At 36.7% G+C, this 24,357-nt stretch overlaps 3 protein-coding genes across 3 annotated transcripts in view; 1 reads left to right on the top strand and 2 right to left on the bottom strand.

The window, feature by feature from the left end:
* Positions 1–3,328: 3,328 nt before the first annotated feature.
* Positions 3,329–7,446, bottom strand: LOC109533390 (chromatin-remodeling complex ATPase chain Iswi). Its single transcript, XM_019898696.1, has 5 exons — positions 7,233–7,446; positions 6,745–7,120; positions 6,481–6,689; positions 3,570–5,880; positions 3,329–3,516 (listed from the first exon to the last, which is right to left on the bottom strand). Exons 1-5 carry the CDS (start codon positions 7,281–7,283, stop codon positions 3,425–3,427), a joined length of 3,039 nt encoding a protein of 1,012 aa, XP_019754255.1. The 5' UTR covers positions 7,284–7,446; the 3' UTR covers positions 3,329–3,424.
* A 343-nt stretch (positions 7,447–7,789) lies between these two features.
* On the top strand, positions 7,790–17,143 carry LOC109533389 (sorting nexin-25). The gene is made up of 15 exons (XM_048670070.1): positions 7,790–7,899; positions 11,487–11,721; positions 12,974–13,149; positions 13,204–13,341; positions 13,390–13,562; positions 13,622–13,793; positions 13,851–14,097; positions 14,145–14,388; positions 15,109–15,398; positions 15,450–15,623; positions 15,688–15,954; positions 16,010–16,143; positions 16,196–16,449; positions 16,505–16,803; positions 16,860–17,143. The coding sequence occupies exons 2-15, from the start codon at positions 11,488–11,490 to the stop codon at positions 16,905–16,907; spliced, it is 2,850 nt and encodes a 949-aa protein (XP_048526027.1). The 5' UTR covers positions 7,790–7,899; position 11,487; the 3' UTR covers positions 16,908–17,143.
* A 1,483-nt stretch (positions 17,144–18,626) lies between these two features.
* The window catches only part of LOC109535990 (titin), a gene marked incomplete in the record, with an annotated part of 72,197 nt that continues 66,466 nt past the window's right edge, over positions 18,627–24,357 (bottom strand). The window contains 4 exon segments of the mRNA XM_048670067.1: positions 18,627–19,473; positions 22,691–22,859; positions 22,946–23,105; positions 23,166–24,357. Coding sequence (XP_048526024.1) covers positions 19,287–19,473; positions 22,691–22,859; positions 22,946–23,105; positions 23,166–24,357 — 1,708 coding nt within the window.

Here is a 24,357-nt window from a genome sequence, read left to right as displayed (position 1 = left end):
ACAGAAAATCCACCCAAACGTATAAAGCTAGATGTTCCTTGCAGTTCTAGAACTATGACAGAAAGTGAGAATATAGGATATGGTGATAAAGCAAGTAGCAAATTTAACTAATTGATGATTGATTCTAAAGCCAATCAACCGATATACATATATGTTTTAAAGTAATTAAGTAATTTTGTAAAAATGTAAGTCATCACAATAATAATCTTAAAATAAATTAGATTTTTATACTAAATTGAGACTTTCTATCAACATAATACATATCTACAAAATTTAAAATCATTTCTTGAATGATTGCTGCAGTTGGGACTTAAACAACTAGTCATATTTTCGAAATTAAAAGAAAACTCAATAGCACCATATTACAAATACATGAGGAAGGTCAGAAATTGGGCTCCACAATGGCGGACGAGTCTGCTGTATTTTTATAGTGCTATAATGACTACAACCACCACTAATCAGTGTCACTGCCAATCAAGCAAAAACTGATATCACTATGCCGTCATAAACTCGGGCTAATTTATTTATTGAAACCTATTTATTTTTCATAAATGAGTGAAATGGACTAAGGTCGAATTTACCGCAAAAGCAACAATAAATGACACAAATTATTCCTACGCGACAGTAAAAATTTTGGTCCACAGCAGAACGACGCTAGCTTTACAACTATCTAGTAAAGATGTATTTAAACTCAGTCCAATCTGAACCCATGGCTGGCTAATGTTGCAAAATTGAGCGAAAAGGAGTTAAAATTTAAAAATTTGAATCATCTCTATTATATATATAATCAATAAATCATATACTAATTAATATAATATATATAATTCGCATAAATCTCAATATAAAATAGGCAAAAAGCGATACAGAAAATCCGCAAGGCCTTTTCCTAAGAAATCCGGATTTTAATGTAAAAAACTCAACACAATTACGAAGTCAAAGTTTGCAAAAAATAGTGGGTTTCAAACAGTTCTCAACAGTAGCAGATAGAAACGGTTTTTAGGCTACATTTAAGACTTCTGACAACAAATAGTCAAAATTTCAATAGATTTAAGGCTCTGAAAGACACTACAGAAAATTAAAGTCAAGTTCTGCTCATGAACTGAATATCTATAAACTAGAGAGTTTCAAAACTGCACAATATTTGTCAACTCAACTTTGACCACAAAGTAATTTTCAATCCAGATCTAAACCGCGAACATTCTCTAAAATCAAATAATATGTTTAGGGTGTTAAATTTTGGAAAAACAGTCGGAATGCAAATAAACATAAATGGCCGGGATCACTTGCAGCTTCTTAGGGCCTTATATACAGGGTGTCCCCACCGGGAACCGCAGCGATCGATATATGGCAAACTGTAATTAGCAGAAATTTGAAAATTCGGCAGTTATATTAAGGATCAACTTGCTTATTTTAAATGGAACACCCTATATATTATTACATTTTTAAATTCTACTTCAAATTCTACATCCACCTAAGTCTAACCGTTTTTGAGATATTTGAAATTGTATGTAAAAAATGACAGTTGCAGCCACTCGGATAATTATTCATTTTTAATATATTCCTATCTTTCCTGTGTTTCAGTCAGTGTGAAGTAATTTTATTTTATTTTTTCACACTGAAAACTATTGATACAAAGTGTTAAACACACACAAAAAAATACAAAAAATAAGTTTCAAAATACAGTTGAGAAAACCGCCCAAAATCAATTTTTTCAAATGGAAACTCCCATTTTTGATAATTTTGTCAGATTCAGTATTAAAAATAAGTGTAAGTTTGTGCAACGATGTCTATTCCAAAAGTGTTTAGTTTTCGAAATATTGCCAATTTAATGTTTTCTTATGGCTATTTTGCAGCATCTTCTTTTAAATCCTGTCACTCTTAGTTGCCATGACGAAAGGGGCCATTTTTTAATACAATCAAATGCCAAAGGAATGCTCACAACTGTCAGTTATCTTTTGAAAATAATTAATAATCATGTCCGGGCGCTTAAATTATACAAACGAAGTTTATTTAAACTTATTTATTATTTATGGAGAATGTGATAAAGTTATAACACATACACAAAAATCAGACCACAATAAGTAAAAGTGTAAAACTAAAATGTATAAAAAAAAGGTTCATATAAAAACAGTCCACTGTAGAATGCCTGGTAATTTAATGTTGAAAAACTAAATAAAAATGATTTAAAATTTTGTTCAAATTGACCCAAATTACGTTGTGATTCCCAGTATTCATCACATATGAAAAGTGTTCTTTGCAGAAATTCCCATTTGTTAAGGCATAAAATCTAAACGAAATTTCCCAAAAAAAAATGTCAAAACCCGAATCTAGAAACTCCCTCGCAAAGTAAACATTACAGTCAACAATGTAAAATATAATCCGATATGAGACTAAAAACGACCTACATAAATGGCAGCCAGGGGCAAAGTAATTTCAAACTTACCAAAAGCTACATAGGGGCACCTGGAACGAAAGAAAACAGTTCTTTAGTATAAGAGACACTTTGACCAAAGTCAAGCCATAAAAATTCGGTTGCTAAGCTGCTAGCAAAAAATTAAGCCACATAATTTATAGCTAAAGATTCTTACCAGCGTCCCGCATGCTGGAAACCCCATCCTCCATTGTCTGTCCATTAATCCACAAGAAGCCCCCGGTACACTTGAACACACAATGAATATGCGAGCACAAGAACGCGCAGGATGACCTTCCGCACTAGTGCCATCAAACCAATTTACTCTGTATATTCCGGCAAGACAAAAAGGGACCGACCGATTTCACTGGCTGCCCGTAATAAACTGATTATTTTTTTGTAAAATACAGGCGATATTGCGATTTTATCGCATTTGGAAGGCACCGAGCTAGCATAATTACATAATCCTGTGCTTGAACGTCCTTTCTATGAGTCATTGCTGTTCGATTTCAATTATTTTATTGTTATCAATGTTTATACCAATACCAATAATTTTATTGTTTGGATTATCGCCGTAAACATAAACGGCTTCCTGCACCAAAGATAAACATATCCCATCCTGGAGCGCATTAGATTTTTATGCTAAATTAAACGCACCTTTGAAACAGTCTTTTGCTCGATTCCTATGAAACTTTGGACCTTTACAAATCAACCTGGACCTCGCGATTTCACGGCTGTTTTATGCCTATTCCGAAGGAAAATTTCTAGAAATACTGAAAAAGAGACCTCAGTCGATGAAGAGATCTAAGTACATTATTCCGGCCATTGTAAAAACGATGTAAAGCTGTATTGAGTTTTGAAGCTTCTGCGGAATCTGTTACTTAAGGGTTTCTGACGTAAATAATAAAATGCCACAAATCAGCCTAAATCGTACTTTATTAATTAGAGTTAAAAATATGAAAATTTAAATTCTACAGCCGCGCTCAACGTGGATATTGCGAATAGAACATGGGTTTATTTTTTCTTTTTTTTCTTCTCCACCACCGATGCGGGGTTCTCATTCTTTCGTTTTTGGGCAGACTTGGGAGCCATTTGGGTGGGCGTTCCTGGAAAATATTGCCGTTAAAAATGCAAAGCCTGAATGCCACAAAATACTTACCAGGAAGTTGTGAGGTCTTGGGCGCTTTCTTCTTTTTCTCATTCTTTTCCTTCTCCTCCAGCTCCGCGTTTTCCCGTTCAATCAGGGTTATCAATGTGTTGCAGCGCCTCTGTAATTCCATTGCAGTTCGCGATTTCAGGAACCAGTCGAACCGGAATTGGGATGAAGCGCGAACGGCGGCCCGCAGTTCTTCATAGACATTTTCCCTATCGAAGCCCAGCTTATGCAGCATGCACACCAAAAACCGATCCTCTTCCTCCATGTAGTTCTTTCCCTTGTTGTTTCCATAAGCCAGACGCAACTGGTGGAATGGGGCTCTGTAGCGAGCCATTTTTGCGTCCAGTGCTCTCTTGATGCTAGCGCGACGCTGGATTTTCGATTCGCCCCTTTCAATTTGAGCCATTATTCTGTCTATGTCTTGCAATTCGTGGCAACGTTCCCAGAATACGGCGGAATATTCCATGACTTCTTCGGGTGTTTTACCTTCGACATCTTTTGCGATGTTTTCAATATCGTCGCGGCCGTATTTTTCATTAGCTTTGATAAACTGATTGAAATCGCGTTTGCTCCAGTTGGTAAAACCCTGCGTCAATAAGCTATCCTTTTCCTGTTGTTCTTCCTCGGTTAAGGCTTCGGCATCATCAATTTTTCGCTGTTCTTCGCGTTGCTGTTTTGTGGCGTCTGGTCCTAGTTCAACGTTCTTTGGTACTTTGTAGCCCAATGTTTGTCGGTAGTAGTAAATTTCCTGGTCGAGGAGCTCGAACAAGCGCGGCGGGAAGAACTGGAAGTCTTGAACCATCGGTTGCTTGGGAGGCCGAGGAGCTTTGGGAGCCTTCGGCTCGGACACTCTTAGGGCTTCTCTGAAATAAGCGTCCACTGCATAGTTAGCTTTGCGTTCACGCTTTGGAGGCTCAATCCAGTTGCTTATTCCAATACTTTTTTGTTTCTCCCTATAGTCCTCACCTTCAAACTTATATACTGATTGTGTGGGCGTATCCACAGTAAAGTTTCTCAGCGAAGATTCGCCAAGACTTTCCATTTTTTGTGCCAACTCCTGGGTTTTTACTTCTCCCCGCTCCAGAATGCTGTCAATGTCCTCGTCTGTGATTTCCGAGTCTTTGGACGCAAACACATGATTGGCCCCATGTCGAATCATGTTCAACATTTCGTCCTTATTTAAAGTCTGCGCCTTTGAATCGGCCAGTCGACCTTGCTGGATCACCAACTTATCCAAACGCAGTTTGACTTCGGCGCGTTCCACGATTTTTTCCTCCACAGTGTTTTCTGTGATGAATCGAAACACTTTCACTTGCTTTTTCTGTCCAATTCTATGTGCTCTGTCCATGGCTTGCAGGTCCATTTGAGGGTTCCAGTCGGAATCATAAATAATTACCACATCGGCCGTCGCCAAGTTGATTCCCAAACCTCCAGCTCTTGTCGATAACATAAAGACAAACTTCTTACTGTCGTCTTCATTAAACTCGTTAATTTGTCGCTGACGGTCTTCATGCGGCGTTTGTCCATCAAGTCTGCAGTAGTTGTACATTCTCCAATGGCAGTAGTCTTCAAGAATGTCCAACATTCGAGTCATTTGAGAGAATATCAGCACTCTACTGCCTTGCTCTTGGAGTTTAGGTAAAAGTTTGTCTAAAATAACCATCTTCCCGCAGTTTAACACTAAATGCTCATCAGTGGTGTATGGGGGGCCTGGTTCGGCCCCGTCAAACAGATAGGGATGATTACTGCATTTTCTCAACTGCATAAGAATGTTCTGTAGTCTCATCTTCTCCACCTTGCCAGCTCCGTTTACGATGTCAATGTCCTTCAGCAGTACTTTCGTGTACCATTCCCGTTGCATTTTGCTCAATCCAACATAGACTTTCAGCTCTTTTTTCGGCTTCAATCGTTTCTCCACTTCGGCTTTCAATCGCCTGAGCAGAAAGGGTTTGAGCACAGCGTGCAGACGCTCAATTAAACTATCATCGCCCAGACATTGATTGGTGTTAAACCAGGCATCAAAATCGTCAGCTGAGTTAAAAACATCGGGTAGCAGAAAGTTCAATAAAGCCCACAACTCGTGCAGGTTGTTCTGTAGTGGCGTTCCTGTTAACAACAGCCGGTTGGTCGTTTTGAATTCCCTGAGAATTTCCGATAGCTTGGATTTTTCGTTTTTAATTCGATGCGCCTCGTCGATCACCATGTAGCGCCAGTTGAACTTTTTGAATACTGATTTCTCCTTAATGCACATTTCGTAGGAGGTGACGCAAACGTCCCATTCTCCCGGCATCAGGACGTCTCTGATCAGCGCATTCTGAGGAGAAATAAATTTTTTAAACCCAAAACTTTCAATTAAAAATTCAATGTGGATATTGGGATGTACGAAGTTCGAGAAATGGATGTCTTCTGATTACACGTAATGTAAAAAATTAGCTCAATTTATGAAATAGATTAGGATATACATTATACAATATCGATATACAATCATCGGTTGAAAACTTTCTGTTCTTATAAGCTGTAGCCAGTTGGAATTGCTTCCGAACGTTTCGATCACATCTGCACTAATCTCATCAAACGCGATAAGGTAACAGTCAAAACTGTCTTCAAAAAGTCAAAAAGTGCTTTTAGAAATCACTAATAACTGCGCAACTACTGCAAACCATTTTTTGTGAGCCGATTATAATTTTTTTTCAACTTGCTTGCATTGTTTCTGATAAAATTTTTGTTACAAAAGCAACACAAACTCTATACAGAGCAAGCTTTTAAAAGAATGCGAGTTCATCGTTAACAACTTAAGCCGAAAATATACATTACATTTCTTTAATTTATCGATAAAGTGAGTGCTCATTGTCATAATTAACACTTTCCAAATATTAGAAACTCGTAAACAACAATCATACAAATCGTAACTTACTCTGGCTTCTTGGTCCCCAATAAGACACACAGCCCTTAGAGACGGACACCATTTCTTGAACTCAGTCATCCAATTGGAAAGCGTCGATTTTGGAACAATGACAATGTGAGGCCCTGCCGTGTTCTTGTAGTGCTTCATAAATCCCAGCAAAGAAATGGTCTGCAATGTCTTACCCAGACCCATCTCATCAGCCAAGATACCATTGATTCCTGTAACAGAAAATGAGTTTTAAATTCTTTCACGTGTGACAGCGAGCAAAATTACCGTTTTCATACAAGGATATCATCCAGTTCAAGCCTCTGATCTGATAGTCACGCATTTCTCCGCCCTTAATGTATGGGGGCGAAGCCTCAAAGCGGATCATGGCTTTTGTTTTGGCATTGGTTTCAGCCAAAAGTTCCTCATCTTCTTCTTGTTCTGTTTTGCGATGTCTGTGATCCGCCGCAGCCTCCTCTTTAGTTTTCTTGGGCCTGCCAGGGGCTTTGCCCTTGGTGGGAGTCTTACTTTGGTTCATAAAGTGAGAGAAAATTTCGGTTTGCTTAAGCAGGTAGTCGAAACGTCTGCCTCTGTCAGTTTCCAGCTTGGTATCGAAGTCGTCATTTTTGGAATTGGCATCTGACGAGGATTCATTATCATTGGTCTGAAACAATATGCAAATACCGTATTAATGCTTTCTTGCAGGGTTTTTCACCATGAAGACATAGAGTCGCATCAAACTGAAGCAATGTTATGAAAAATCACATGCAACTTACGGCGCTTTCGGCTATTTCGGTTACATCGGGTGTTTCCTCGGCCTGCGACATTTTCGCCTGGTTTTTTATATATTTCCCTCACTAACAAGGATTTATCGTGAAAAAGCGAGCGGAACACGATAACAACAACCACAATACCGCCGGATTTTCTGTCTTAACTTAACCATGTCTTAACAGACGAACGGGAAATTTTTGACATGGTGACATTGACTGTTACCAGCAGTGTTGTCTACATAGAGTAAGTAAAATTTTAAATTATTTTACTTTCTCTATGGTTGTCTATACTCAGACAGTGATGACAAGCAAACATTTTATTAAATTATTTTCAGTATTTCTATGCAATAACTTATTGATTATTGCTTAACTTGTTGAAATAATCTGTCTGTTGTAGCGGTTATAAACGGAAGAAAAAAAAATATAATTAAGATAAGAGTTAATTTTAAGTTAAGAAAATAAATTAGTCCCGCACTTCCCAGTTAAAGTGATTTTTGATTTACAATGCTTATAAAATTAATCTCAATTTTATAAAATCCATCACTGCATTTAAAATAGCGGCAAACCCGAGAGTTCTTCTTCCACTTCCAACACAAAGAGCAAGAAGAATTTGGCAGGTTGTCATACTCAAACCTATTAGTATTTTTGAAAAAGTGTTTTTGTTTTTTCCAAGGTAATCCTTGTTGTTATTTACATGTAAATAAGTAATTTAAGGAAATAATTACATCTAAGCAAAACAAGCAAATATGCTTTTCTAGTTGCGAAGGAGACAATGACAGCCACTTGCCCCCCTTGCCAATTTCCATACGCTGTTTTCAATTTTTTCAAGTTATAAGAAATTCGCGCGTGTTCAAAAGCTTGCAAACTTAATAATCCACTGTCCATATCCAAAATATCTAAAGTACAAAAGAGCTTGTTTTTGGCTACTGAAAATCCCATAACTTGCATTTCATTATCACACACACATTGCATGTCAGATAATAATCCTAATAGATAATTCTTTGGTAATTTTATAGTTATCAGGCTCTCGCGATCAAACTGCATAATATGCTCATCTGATACTAAATTTTAGCATTTTAAACCTCTAATGTCGGCAATAGATTGTGAAAACTGTAAGTTACTGCTTGCCTTGCAAACCTTCGTTTCGAGACTCACATTTACAAAATTCAATAAATTCAGGATTTATTGAAATTTATATGGCAATTTTAGCATTTTATGCCTCTAGTATCCGCATTGGACCGTTAACATGTTACTATACGTATACAATCTGTTTAATCACGTCTTTCTAAGTGTTGTTTTCTGTGGAAATGCGGTTTTCTGCCACTTTTCACTTATTAAAATTCGCTAATTTTACATAAGATTTATGAGGTCAAGAAGGTTACAGGAAAAAAATCTTAATTTTGTTAATTTTAATTATTTATCTTGACCGAACATAAACATGTTTTACATGGTTGAAGAGCATATTTAAAGGAGAATTTAAAAATGCAGAAATTCAATATGGCGCCCATAAGAAAAACAAAAGTTGACTTCGGCCTCATTGAACATAGTGGGCCTAGATTATTTTTTACTTTATTTTCGAATTCACGCTCATTTCTTACCCCCACCCTGAAAATTTCGTCATTGTACCTTTTATAATAAACTCGATATAAAGGATTTTATAAAACGCACTTTTTTCTTTTTTTCCCTGTATATTCGTTGCTATTCCGAGTTCAAAGAAGTTGATGACAGATTATTTATAGGCACTTGATTGCGCAAGTTTTTCCCCATTTGGTCCACTCTGTATTTTTAACGGTTTCTAATATCCCCATGTACATCATTTTATACTGGACACACTGTATATTGTTACATTTTTGAATTCCACTCCAAATTCTAAATATATTTCATGTATAATATCCTATACCTAAGTCAAACCGTTTTGGATATATTTGAAATTTTATGTAAAAAATGAAAGTTGCAGCCACTCGAATAATTCATTTTTCCTATAAGGGAATTTGTCATACTTAATTTGATTCGCATTTATTGTTGAAAAAGACTTTTTGAAAACTATTAATACAAAGTGTTAAAAAATAAATTTCAAAATACAGTTGAGAAAACCGCCCAAAATCAATTTTTTCAAATGAAAACCCCCATTTTTGATAATTTTGTCATATTCAGTATTAACAATAAGTGTAAGTGTGTGTAACGATGTCTATTCCAAAAGTGTTTGTTTTTCGAAATATTGCCAATTTAATGTTTTCATATGGCTATTTTGCAGCATCTTCTTTTAAATCCTGTCAGCCTCTTAGTTGCCATGGCGAAAGTGGCCATTTTTAATGCAATCAAATGCCAAAGGAATGCCAATCAAATGCCAAATGCCAAAGGAAGGAGCTGTCAGTTACCTTTTGAAAATAATTAATAATCGTGCCCGAACCGGGTACAAACGAAGATTATTTAAACTTATTTATTATTTATGGAGAATTTCTATGGAATCTTATTATATATTTATTATTATTCGCCTAAACTTCCCCAATTGAACTTGTATACCTACAACTCCTAATAATTGTTAATAATCATCCTGAAGTTTCAAGCGATTGCGAGAAATAAATGAAAGTGATGAATAATTAGATTCTATTATATGTTATACTTAGAATATATTTAGAACTTCGAGTAGAATTTAAAAATGTAATAATATATAGAGTGTGCCATTTAAAATAAGCAAGCTGATACCTACTTCCGGTTTAATCGCAAGTGTGGCCATATTGAAAGTATTTTAGACCGTTTGCCCCCAATGACTTCGGTACACCGTCCAATTTTCAAATTTCTCCTAATATATTTTTTTGCCAGATATCAATCGTTTGCCCGATATCAATCGCGGCGGTTTCCGGTGGGACACCCTGTATAAGGCTAAACTTAAGGTGAGCATATTGTTCGAACGCGAGGTTTCGATAATTAAGAAAATGATAGAAATTTTTTATTATGGTGTTATATCGGAGCTGCAGGTGAAGTTTTCTGAGAATATCTTTTGAATCTAGCAACACTTCTCATGTTCAGATAAGCTCAGTTTCTTATGACTTTCTGACAGACTTTCCTTATTTAACTTTTTTAGACAACTTGACCATTTCTGACAAAGCTTACCATAAAAACTAACGATTAAACCGAATAAAGTTAAAGAACACCAAAGGAAAATTACCGGTCGTTTTTGAACCTTTTAAAGAAATAAATATAACCGCTAAACCCATGGGTTTTGTTGGATTTGAGTGGTTTAATCTAGAACAATGACATTGAATGAGATCGCAAAAATTCTAAATAATACATAATCCCGTTTTAATATTCTAAGTTCATCAATTAAAATGAGGACTAGCTGCAGAATGCTCTTTAGATCCTTTGATTCAGAAAACCTTGCTCTATTATGGCTGCAAGAGTCCATCTAGTCCAAATTTTTTTGAAAAGCGTTCAAGTTTAAGTAGCTTAATTAACGTAAACACTAAAACATTACGTTATCCACGTTGAAATTTATATTTACTTGTTTATGTTGAAATAACTACTGCATTATATTCCAGCCTCGTATACATATACATTTAACCCTGTTGTAGAGCGCAAGTTAACAATTACATTATTTACATGCATGAATTTAGGCATGCCGAAATAACAGTATTTGTGCGTCCAGTAGGCGGTGGGAGTATATTTGAAGCAAAAATACGTTTTAAGGTTGACCTTTTTTATTGTTACTTAACAGTATCGCAGAGCTTTGTTAGCGATTGGTTAAACCGAGTCCCAACTACAATCAATGGGAGTTAAATCGGGACATACCGGTGGCCAATAGGAGACAACGATTTTGCGTTTTGCTTTTCTAAGGTGTTTTTCTGGCTATTTTCTAAGGCGTTTCCGGAGAAATGTGGCAAATATGTGAGATTTGAAGATTCAAACAGAATTTCGTGTTCGGCGAATATTCAAAGAAAAAAATGAATTTTAATATAGACCCTTTATTGTTGTGTAACTGTCTCGTAAAAAAATCTAAGCCATTTAATGCAGCTCCAATCAGGTGCAAAAGGACATTTTGTAAACTGATTTTCCTTAAGTATGTTCAATTTTTTTAAACTTGTTTAAGAAATTTATTAGAAAATACATTTTATTAGGTTTAAAACAAGTTGAAAACAAAAACCGAATTTCCACAATAAACACTTTTAAGAAAAGTTGTTCGTAAAGGGATCAAGAGCTTGATATACGAGAAACTGACCAATTTCCTAATTCCACTTCAACTGTGCGTTGTTTGACTTTCAGAATGGGTACCAGAAAACATATAGTACATGGTATAATCGGTTTGTCAGCGATTTGCGTCTACACTTGGCCCTCATCTCTGTCTCTGATCGTCTTCGTAGTGCTGACTACGTTAGTGGGAATGCTAGGAGTACTAGCTGGTTTATGGGTCAATGTTTTATTATCTTCACCGCACAAAACCATTGTTGGAGCTGAGCATCAGCTCAAACAAGCAGAAAACTTCCGGAACAGATTGATGGTAAGAGGCAATGAGAATCATAATTCAATGAATCTTTCTGACTGCTTGGAGGATATAAGTTGATGCTTTTGCTTGGAATAAAATTTGTTTTTTTCTGTACTGAACAGCAAGTCATCCGTTAATTACAACTGAAATACACATGACCGAAGTATACAGGGTCTGTATATAGATTTTCTTTAGTACTTACACAGAATATTTGCTTCATATGATAATCTGTCCGTTTGAAGTGGGCCATTATCGAAAAATTACCACGGTAATTTTGTATGAAAGTAATCGGGAGGGTTTATTTTCGCTCGCGGCTGTTAAGCCACGAAATTTTATTAAAAAATATATTTCAAATCAATCAATAAAAATTTAAAATAAAACAAAAATCTATGGAAAACTATTGGAAATGTTGGGAAGCTTTCGAAATAAGATGCGTCAGTAGTATTGACGATTTTGTTAATTAAACGCCAATTTCTAATTTGATCTTACTTAGAAGACTTTCGTTTTCTTTTCAACTATTTTGGGATGAAATTAAGGACATGATGATTCCAAATAATTCAAATTTTCACACATTTTTAGGCAAAATTTTGAAATTCGTCACAATGAGGAAGATAGTGGGGTTTTTAATAAACCCTAATATTCTTTGAAAACTTAAATATGTGGTTTGCCTAGTGCATCCACGACATACTTTTACTAAGTTACTAAATACGATCCTTGAATGTCGTTTTCGTGCCAGAAAAACTGAGAGCGCTCCCTAGTTTCTTTAATATAAATATGTAATGAGGACGGCTAATGTTTTAAATTAAATTTAAATCCAACTTTATTTACATATTTGTATTGACTTAGAAAAAATCACAAAAGCTGCAATATTTCAAGGCGGCATTGCTTAGGACATTTTAAGAAAAACGAACTTTTAAATACAGATCTGAATGTACCTACCTATCCTTTGAAAGTGCAGCGCAAGAATATTTTTGAATTGCCATCTTTTGAAATATTGTGGTTCCAATTTTAGCAGCGCGGTTTGTATTTATAAGGAGCTGATTTGACCGAAAGTGGTTTAAAATTATTTAGTCCAATGGCGCAAAATGAGGCCATCTTAACCAAATGTATTGGCAAATGAATGTACACCATTCACCTTTTTTCCAGATTTTAAGCATCCAAAATTACAACCTTGTTGTTGTCTGCATGTTTTTTAGAAACTATCACCTGAAATATTACAGCGTCTATTTTAAACACCCGGTATTCTAACAAACCAATATTTTCTCAGAAAGACTACGATTCTCAGCAAATAACAAAGCCCAATGAACTGAATCTACCATCAGTCTTTGGCAGAACCGTGGACAGTTTGCTGCAGCAACTACTGGACTTTGTTATCAGAGACTACATTACTGCCTTTTTGAAAGACTATGCATTTGAACTGGATTACTTGGAATTGAATATAAAGTGTGTGTTTTAAGATTGTTTGCAAAGTGGAAAGTGACTAGGATTATTTTTAAGGGAGGATCTATGGGGCGCAGTGAAAAACCTTCATGACAAGTTTTTGCGAGTAGACCATGCAAAGTTGATTGCTTGTGATATAGTCAGCGTTATTACCAGTCATTTTGAGAAAATCCGCGAAGGAAAGCTAGCTAACAAGTGAGTTATATTTTTGGGAGGCACATGAAGCTGATGCTTTTCTTATAGTGGTGATCCGCACATTCCCCCGGAGTTCAAGCTTTCCATGCACGTGATTTATTCGGATATGGAACTGCAGTATTTGCGAACGCTCAGTGAGGTCTTGATAATGTTTTTGATGCCCAGAGCCTACTCGTTGTCACCCACCAAGCATTTTATCCGCGAGGTTCTTTGTTGTAAAGGTAAGAAATAAACCGAATCAAATAAAAAATTAAATACGCACTGACCATTGTTCTTCTAGTTTTGAAGACATTTGTCGAGCTTGTCACAGACCCAGACTTCTTCAATAGGAACTTGATTGCTTACATAGCCAAAGCCAATCAGCAGCAAATAAATTTGCCCAAGAGAGCATTGGAAAATGTCGAGGTTTACATTGAAAAAAACGACGACGTCCACGTACTAAAGCAAATAAGGTAAATCAACACAAAATTAACCGATGTAGGTGTTTGAAGGTTGTATCTTAATATTAGATATAGTATCGTCACAAAACTCATGCAAGCCACCACACTACAAAACCTTAATCGTGCCAAAGGAGTCGATCTGGACAATGACAAAAGCAACATGCAATCATCGGGAATACAAAAGTCCGAAATAAATGCCGCGAAGCGGCTAAAAAAGACGATTAATCACTTGACGATGGCAAAGAATCTGTGTGAGCGCAAACTGACCAGTCTCGGATGCGATCTGGGATATCAACTTGGAGACGACTTTAAAAAGGTACTTGAAAAAACGCTTAGATTCAGTGATTCAAACTAGATTTTCAGGTGCTTTCACTTCAGACAGTTTTGGATCACATAACAGGCAGGAAATATCTATCGCAGTTCCTGCAAACCTTAGCCAGTCATGACTTGGTGCGTTTCTGGATAGCAGTGGAGGAATTGAGGGCGGCGCAGCGCAACCACTGGCACCAGTTGGGAGCTGAGATATTTTACACATTCATTCGAAACCCTGTTTCGGAAATCAAAGTGGACAAGGCTGTGCGGAAGAGAATGGAGGCGTTTCTATTGGGTAAGTTGTTTACGTGCTGGTATGGGAGATGGTTATGTAATTAAGACAAACTAGTCGAGGATTGTTTAGTTGAATCAGTACTTCATAGTTTTTGGTGTTGCTTGATGAAGAAAAAACCCAAAATTTACTAATTCAGTTAAGAGTCCCAACTATCGATTTATGGGAATTGCATACCGATTTATGCGTATTAACAGTTCAAGCCGTAAGGAGTAAAAGTGACACAATGCATGATATTCAACTTTCGCTTTCTGGATCAAAACTGCTCGAATTTCACTCATGTTGTGACTGAATCGAATCGATTTTCAGTTCTCTATCTAATGATACCTACACAAATTCTCTGACTCAAATGATTCTTGAGGAACTTCGAAAAAACTGCCAAGATTTCCTTATTGATGGTTCACTTTCTAAAAAGGTAATTTTTCTTTCTCTAGAATGATGTAAAAATGAGCGTTCTGGCTCATGTTGTTTCCGAGAAATCAGCAAAAGCGGGACGGAAAACATGAAATTTTATATATATTTAGCCAACGGTAATTTTTTTTAAGATTGATGAAAGGTGCCTCTTTAAAAAAGTTCTTTAGATGCTGGATTTTAGATGCTTTTACTTGATTTTGTTGTGTGTATGAATGTAACCTTGCCCATACGATACGTCTGGAGTAACGGGTTAACTGTTAACAACCCATAAAAGAAGCAAATATTATTTAATTTAAAATTTTTTTCCAGGCGACAAAGGCCCAGAGGTTTTCTACGAAGTTCAGCAGCAAGTGGTTCAAACCATTGAGGACAAATACTATCAGCCCTTCCTAATAAGCGACTACTACAAAGAAATGATCATTGCTATCGAATCGGAAACGAATTTAATTGAGCACGATAGTGTAGGGTCTGGAGGTGAGAAACAGTCCTCTTTGGAATACGTGACTGGCTTGGAGAACGGCTTAAATGTCGGCGATCATTCTAATTATGCCCGACGGAAGCTGGATCAGTTAGCAGAGAAGCTGAGTAATAAATCCCAGGTATGTTGGATTTGGCTCAGAAAGTGAGTTTCTATAAAAGTCGGTGTCTAGGCGTTGGCTGCTTTGAGGTCCTCTATGCGACCTGAGTCGAAAGTGCTGACGAAGCTTGAAAAAGAAGTGGAGTGGTTGCAAGGCGAAAAGAGGCAACTGGAGGCCCATCTATCTAGAACCGAAGTTTGGGCTGAAAATCTGGGAAAGTGGACTGCAATTGTACAAAGCGCAGAGGTGTGACAAACTCCATATCGAGTTTCTAATCGCATCGTATTTTCAATGGTTTTTATACTATTAGGTTGCCGAAGAAAAAGAACCGCCTCAATTCGTTCTAGTGGTTCAAATGTCTGAAGAAGACATTGCTGGTAGTGAAGCGGGCATCTGCTCTGGTTGGGTGGTCTGTCGCAGTCTAACGCAATTTCAGGAGCTGCACAAGAAGTTGCGACCCCTTTGCTCCGACGTCAGAAGTTTGGATCTTCCTTCGAGTACATTCAAGTTCCTATTCGGAAAAACCGATAGAGCCTCTCTGGACAAAGCCAAAGGCCAAATTCAGAAGTACCTTGATGTACGTGAGCTTTTTATCCCTTTCCTTGCCCTTTGCTCGATTGCTTCCATTTCAGTTTGTGTTGAAAAACGATATTTTGAATCAAAGCGAAGCTGTTTACTCATTCCTGAGCCCTAGTTCTGAGCATTTGAAGCATTCGTCACCCAGTCCCAAGAAATCCAGATTCTCGTTTTCCACAATATTCAAAAGGTGAGCAGCTGGGTTAAATAATGTGACCAGATGCTGATACAATTCCTTGCAGCGGAAACGATCAGGGACCATCACTATCGATGCTCAAAGACAACTCAGAAGATGATATTTCACAATGCCTAGACACTGTTGCAGTTGACGCCATTGACTTTGTAAAATCTAACGGACAGACGATCAAAGTCTCTGAAGATGGGAAAGATTCCATCGCCGAGCCTCTGTACGGCCTCCTAAGCGAGCTGTTTGACATGGGAGGCGTTTTCAAGTATGTTAGGAAGACACTGATCGGATTTGTCCAGGTCACTTATGGTAAGCTTCAAGAGTTTTACCTAGTCTCCGTGTGTTTATCAATGGGTTTCTTCAGGACGGAACATTAACCGACAAATCTACGAGACGATATCGTGGTGGTTTTCCGAAGAAATGTTGCACTATTACGTTGCGCAAATTTTGAAGAACTTTTGGCCGGGCGGCACTTTGGCAACTCCAGGCCCGACTAGAACGCAAGAACAGCGACTGGAAACCGCTCAAATGGCGCAGGAAATGCTCATAAACAACGTACCTGAAATGCTGATTACACTGGTTGGGAGCACTGCAGCCCGAAATGGCGCCAAGAAAGTGTTCGATGCGCTCCAGGAGAAAAATATGAATAAGCAGCTATTTTATGTAAGTACTGCGTTTGTTTTATTGGGATGAAATTGAGGAAGTTTATTTTTCTTCAGCAAATTTTAGAGGTCACACTGGACGCAGCTTTTCCAGAGCTACAATAATGGGGAGGTTTTTTCAAGGGTTCAGTAGTATTGTGATTGTGTATCAATTCTGTGATTTATTTATTTACATAATTCGGTGTTTGTAAGACTATTCTTCGATATAGTTCGTTTTTAATTGGCGCTTTTGTGCGTTTTGTTGGTGTTGTAAGTCGGTTGGGCATCAATAGCGATTATTTCTAAATTCCAAATATTTAAAAATTGTCATACTGCTTCGTTTAAATAGATGTTGAAATATCTTTTTAGTCCGTACTGGTATTGAAATGACTCATCCTTTAACTCGGCCCAAACGAATGAACGTAGATTTTAAACGTTTTAGTTGTTGTTGGAAGTGCAATATTTTTTCAAGGGTTTTTGAGTTGTGATGCAGGTTATTGACCAATTTTTTGAAACAATGAAGAGACTTCTTGAAGTCAAGAGCAAAATAATGGAATTATTTACTGATGTTTTTTTTATTTTGTAAACAGCAGAAAAATTACAAAAATAATCAACTAAGTTTACTAGTCTAAACTTGATTTTAACATAATAAATTAATAAAAAATAACGTTAACTTTGGCTACAATTTAAAAAGTACTATTATAAGCTCTCGGAGAGCAGAAGTAATATATTATTTTTCTTCATATAAATTATGCATACTGTAATATTTGTTCTTAAAATTAAATAAAACAAAAACAAATAATAATTATAATAATAAACATTTGTATAGAGCTAATAATGCTTTTGTTGGTTTCATATTGGATTGAAAGAGCGGTGGGGTAAAACAACTTTAAATTTTCTATGCCATTAACAATGACGATATATAATTTTGAATAAATGTAAAAAGTTCATTGATTTACCAAAATATGCTTATTGATTTTTTGAAGTTCTCCTTTCCCATTTCCAGATAAATCATTACTAAATGCTTGATATACATACTTGTTGACCTATGCAAAACTAGACATTTATTTTTACACGTTTACCTCCAAAATTCACAAAAATGTTCTATCAACTGTAATGAATGAGGGTGAGTACCTACGTGTAGTACGGTAAAAATCGAATTTTGAACATGGATAAAACATTTTTGCAAACATTTGTATTGTAGTCAGTGTTATCTAAACGTTATATAGCAAAATACATAAAAATATACTATGGAAGGTGTTAAACTAAATATTCATGTCTGCTCGATTGGTGCATGTTTGTGTAAAACTTCCCAAAGCGAATGCGTTTCTCGCACATAATAAAAACGTTTTAGATTTTCATATCGGGCAATTGTTGGAGCAAACAGGAATATTCGAAATGCTAATCACCAACATTTTGTTTTGTTATTATTTTTTTCTTTTTGATTATGTCATGTAGTATAAAATTCTCCAACGCGACTTAAATGATATATATCAGATGCCAAATTGACTTTGCCTTAACAGTACAGTTCTTATTCAAATTGTATTAAGACGACATTTATGGAAAACACAATCTACAACTATAAAAGCACACACCATTTATACCAGCGTTTCTAATCTCTACGATCATAAATATATTTTATTGTTTTTAAATAATTAAATATATAATCAACTCTAACGTTTCTATACAATGTAATATGTTTAATATAGGTATATTTTCTATACAGAATAGGTCCCTAGATTTTTATTCTCGTAAATATGTTAACAAATCTGTTTCAAACGTAAGAATAACCTCTTATTTAATGTTCCCTGTCATAGGGATACTCTGAAATACCCAACTTTTGCCTGGCAATTTTATTGACTTTTGAGGAGTAAATTATAAGGGCCACTAAGCGAATTTGTTAAATGTATTTGTTTTCCCCCAAATTTGTGTAAAAATAGCCTTTGGTCTCTACAAGTCTGGGCGCTAATAGCACAGCTTATATGTAATATAGATATTTAAGTTGTGCTAATGGTACAATTAGTTAAGCAAAAGGCTTGTCTGACATTGTATAGTCAGCTACTTCATACTCATTGTACCTAGAGATGATTAGAAGGTTACTACTCATTGTTCAAAAGAAAGCTTTAGATTACCTTAATTGGTTGCTCAAGTTATGATATATTAATAAGCATTCTGCAATTCCTCAGCGGTTCATCTGCAGTCTCTGGCAGGTTCGCTACCCGTCTGACCTTAATCATTTTAGTTCTTCTGAAGAAATTTTATTGTTGAGACAAAAATGCTTAAGAACCTGTTTTTCTTCTCAATTTATTTGAACGACTGTAGGGTAAGTGTCGGCTAGTATACACTAACTTGGGCAAAAGTAGATATTTCAGATTTTAATAGAGATAAACAAGGAAAACCGATAATATAGAGCGAGTTTCTGCTCTTGAAACCATTGATAGATTTAGCTCGAAAGCCCTAAACCGTGTACACACTCACCTCACAGTTTTTACTTTATTATCGTATTTAAGTGGGATTTTTAATAAGTCTCTTCTGTCTGAAGTCGTACACTTTGCGACAGAAAAATACCATATCGGGAGAAAGATTGCTTGATGGAGGCTGCTTTCGTATCCTCGGGTATGGATCCGGAAGGGGCACTAATCTTGGTCGTTCTTCTATGCCGACTTCCATTCTTTTAATATTCTTTTTGTATCTGAAAAAAGAAAGGTTTTTTAGTTTCTTTTTGGTTCTGTATTTCTTCAATCACATGATACTATTTTCTCAAATAACGTGTATATGATATGGCACGGAATGGGACTTTGTATGTCCCTAGGGTTTTTGTCTATTCCCTTTTATCCAAATAAGCAGCTACATTCGCGAATATACATACGGTCAATACGAAATAAAGTTGATATTTTCAAACAAAAATTGGCAAAAAATCTCTTGAATCGATGACTGTGAATGAACCAGAAGTGATTTGAGTGTTTAAATAAATCGATATTCATTTTAGTATAAAAAAAGCTGGCTAAAGTTTTGGTTGCAAAAAATACATCGTCTACAGTTCGTGTTTGCACCAATTTCTGAGATAAATTCAGATTTCATACCCTTCTATTTGGTGCAAATAACTAACCCAAACGGACGCAGCTAGCGATCATATTTCACATTTATTGATGATTTGTATATTATGCGTCAATCAAGATTTTTACCAATCAAGTCCAGTATGATTGAATGCATTTTTGTTTTTTTGGTGTGTTGGTAATGGTTTTTAAGGAATAAAAGTACATTTTACGGTTAAAAACAGCTTATAAGTTTAGATGTAACAAAGGTGATGCGCTTTTCATTGGGTAAAATAAATTAATTTTATATCTACATCTTGTCGATGCAAATCTTTAAACGCGCTTCAAAGGAAAAATTACGTTTTATTCTCTTTTACATAATATGCATAGAAGCTCAGTTTTGTATAATTACGACGAAAAGTCCTCTGTATTGTTAGTCTTCTTTCGAATGAAGAACTTGTAAACTGTGTATTTTTTAATATTCTTCCCGAAACTCGAATCTAAGTGGCGCAGTCGGTAAAATTATCAAAACTCGTCATATCGAACATCAATTTTCCTGTCTACAATCAATTAAATTGGGAGTTCGAATTCGATCTGGTGTAAAGCATCAATATAAACCAGTTTACCAGAAGTCCAGGGTGATGAATTGGCACTCTAATCACGAATACAAAGAAAAACTTTCGATAGTTTAAAAATAGAAAGCAAGAACCTGGTAAGAAAAATTCCGGGAAACCTCGATTATCCACGTTTAATGCTTCGCATTGACTTCATTCTTCATTATGACGGAAATCGTCAAATGTTGTTAAGCGTTTTCATAGAAAATTGCTAATCCTCAGCTTTTCAAAATCCAGCCATTAGACGATTTAAACTTGTAGTTGTAGTATAATACAGCCTCAGAGAAGTATCTCCGACGTCTCAAGAATAACTTATTTAAAATCTGACAAGTGCCCTTTTTACATAACAAATAGGAATGAACAAGAAGCGAACAAGATACGACTAATAAAGTATACGACTAATAAAGTACACAAAACCTTTCAAAAAAGTTATAGTGGTATTTTTTTGAAGCAAAACTAAATTATAGGAAAGTTTAAAAAACGCAAAAATCGGCGGTTTTTATTTCGTTTTTTGAATAAATAAATGAACGGATTTTAATTTAGTTGTGTGTGTTAGTGTCTTATATTGTAGGTATTTTTAATACATAAAAAAAAATTATTTTTTTAAGCATCAAAGGTTTTTTGCACTTGCTCTGTAATTATTCGGAAATCGGGCTCAAACTATTGTCCCAATATTCTAACATCCTTCCAAACAACTTCCAATAATCATTTACCTTCATCTATTTAGTGCACGGAAAAAATCTAATCCGACTGGACTATTAGTCTATTGCTCACATTTAGAGAACTGATTGAGGTACAGATCGTTCGTTGTCACTGAAGGATAGAGCTTAAAAATGTTCACTTTTTTGTACCAAAAATCGTTTTAGAAATGTTTCTGTTTTCTTTTGGAACTCGTAATTAAACTAAAATTAGGCTGTATTAAAATTAAGTTTTAAAGATTAACGATTCAATCCTTTCAAAGCAAAATAATGGTGAAAGCAGATGCAAGATCTTTAATTGTGACAAACATGAGTAGCAGGAATATTTTACAAGCTGAAAAATGTGTTATATTACAAACTTGACAATATTTTTAAGAGCTTTACAACCCCGTATGCAATCAAACATCCCTTTTAGAATAAAAATGCGATAAATTTTCTTTAAAAGTATTCTTTCCGAAGCTCGAATCTACTAAATGGCGCAGTCGGTAGAAATCCCAAAATTTTCTTTTTAAGAAACAGTTTACAACACGTTCTTTAGTCCAAGACTAACAATAAAGACGAGATTTTCGTTGTAAATACTTAAGCGCAGGAAACCTTGCGAATAGAAGGTAGATAAAAATATTCTGTTAGGTGGTTCTGTTATCATTGTTTATACTGTTTCCTGCCTTGAGGCTTCAAGAGTGATGGGTATTTTGGTTATGAGAGTTATTTATATTCGACTGTTAAAGAGAGCAAATATCAAATGGGCGTTATCATTATGTGTGTCTTTCAACGCGCTTCCAGAAAAAAATAACGTTTTTATTACGTATTATTTATAGAAAAGCAGGAACGTTTCCGTGCTTGCGATTAGAAGGTAGATACTCAAATATGTTTTTATTTTGCATCTTAAATAGCGATATTACGTTCGAGAATATGAGTATGATTCCCTATGACTTTAAGTGTTGCGAAGCTCAGCACTTTAAAATGTGGCAGAATCGGATTGAATAAAGAGTGATCGGGATTTTTGCTTCATACTTGGAATAAAAGGTTATTCGCATTTAACTGTTAAAAATTGCTGCTATCAAAAATGTTGAAATCAGTTTATTGACTCAGTAGTAAATGGGTGGAACAAGTACAGGTTTTTGAGTAAGTCGCAAGCAAGCAATCCGAAGACCGGTTTCGGACCTTTTGGTACTCATCAAAATGTGCTTTAAAGTGGTCTGAATGAATGGATTTTCCGGGTTCGGTGAAAAAAGTGTATAGTAGCAAAAATATGCTTTCGATAGTTGAAAAGGTGGGGTGAAGCAAAAAACCTGAAGTTAAATTGCCTAACTTAATATAACTAAAGAACAACTACGTTCCAACATATTTGAGAAGTAGGTATGCATTTCTTTGTCACATTTTGTCAATGTTTTAAAATTGTTTAATTTCATTGTGAATTGCAACATGCTAAAAGGCGGTTGGTCAGAAGTAGGTATCTTGTTAACGGATGAATGTTTCGGCTCATCGACTGAATGTTTTTATTAGTGAATCTCCGGGATTGTATTAATCTGTTTAAAGGTTGACTCTTTTCTTTTCATTACCTGCAATACTCATTGAAGGTCAACACATAGCATTTGTCCTCTATGCATGCTACCGAATTGGAATCCTTATGTCTGGAGGCGAAGACTTCATCTGGTTGGTCGGTTAGAAGTCGTCCTTGTTCCGTGTGCTCTGGCCGGTAGTACCAAAGGAGCGACATCATCATTTCACCTAAATACAGTTCGTTTTATCACAAGAAATCGTTGAAAGAAACGACGACGATGAATGGAAATAGCTGATTAAACATGGAAATTTACCGTCTTCTGCATTTTCCCAAAGCGAAGCGATTTTTGCCACATATGGAAGGTCGTTCTTTCGCGGGCCGGCTTTTAACAGCACACAATCACCGGGCCGTATAAGGTCGCCTTCTCTGTGCCTCATCGATGGATAGCATTTGACTAATGTAGTCTGATCGCTCTGTAAGACATATATTTTTTTATTGGTTGGGTGACAGTCGCATTGAACTTGAAATCTCACATTCATGAAAACCTTGCTTTGATAGGATTCGCCTTCCCACATCCATCCATTGGACCACTTGGGCAATGTAGAAAGTCGCCTGGGGGCCCTCAACTCAGTCACTGTAGTTTCACTTTTGCGCCTCGGCGTGGACTTTCTTCTATTTGTGCCGCCTCGCACCGTTTTGTTTCCCACGTTCTTTGCTTCCAGCTGTTGAGTGTCACTTTGTGTCCTCACTGATTTGGTAATCACGTCATCAATCACGCGGTCGATGGTGTTTTTCGCGATTAGATTATCGAGAATTTTCGGCGCCGTTTTCGCACTGGCGCTCGGTTTCTTCTTGCTGGCTGACTTCTTCGGGCTTTGCGACACGCGTTTTATTGCGCTCTTTCTCGCCCTTATCCTCCGGTTGTTGGTCTGCTCTTTTGATACGTTGATTTTCTTCTTTGTGGACGATTTGATTTTGATCTTCGGCTGGATCTTCACTCTGGATGCTTTGCTTACGAGGTTCTTCTTGCCGTTGCTTATTTTGAAGCAGCCCGAGTACTTTCTGATGAAGTCCTTGTATGAGCTGATTTTGTTTTTCTTTGCAGGCGGCGGGTTTACAGCTTCAGGTACTGGTTCTTTCGATTGCGACTGTTTGCGCTTCATGTTCTTCACTTTGACGTTTTCCGCCACGGTTGCTGTGCAAGGAGGCAGCGGTTCCTCCTTTGGTGGCGGCGGAACTGGGCTCTCTTTTAGCTCCGAGTTTTTATCAGCCTCGGGGCTCGCATTCAATGCTTCCTCATGCTTGCATTGTGCTTGGGACTCAACTGAATCCGAATGGTTTTCAGCTTGATTTGCCTCATCCGAGCAAGTGGTGCTTGCGGTGGTGGTCACTTTCGAGTTCTCGTCACTCGCAAGATCGACGTTTGGAACATTCTGGCCTTCTCCGCTCGTGTGTAGCTCTTTGTCCTTCGGACTTTCAATCTCTCTCTTCACGTAGTTTTGTGCGGGGTTGCACATCAGCAGCATCGTGCTCTGCATGTTGTTCCTCACGTTGGCCTTCCCCACTCGGGCTTTTCGCTTCTCCACTTTGCATTGTGGAGTTTCAGGGGAGCGCGACTCTTGCTTGGGGGTGGGCACTGGGGGCTGCTGGTAATTGGCCCCAGCTGGAGACGGAGGAGGCGGCATGCCTCCGGAGGGCATGCCAGCCGATCCTCGAGCTGGGCTT

Source organism: Dendroctonus ponderosae, unplaced genomic scaffold, assembly GCF_020466585.1.
Source record: "Dendroctonus ponderosae isolate FM_Combo_2020 unplaced genomic scaffold, Dpon_F_20191213v2 Dpon_F_20191213_1, whole genome shotgun sequence".
NCBI lineage: Eukaryota > Metazoa > Arthropoda > Insecta > Coleoptera > Curculionidae > Dendroctonus > Dendroctonus ponderosae.
Note: the sequence above shows the minus strand (reverse complement) of the source record. Positions and strands in the feature narration are given on the sequence as shown.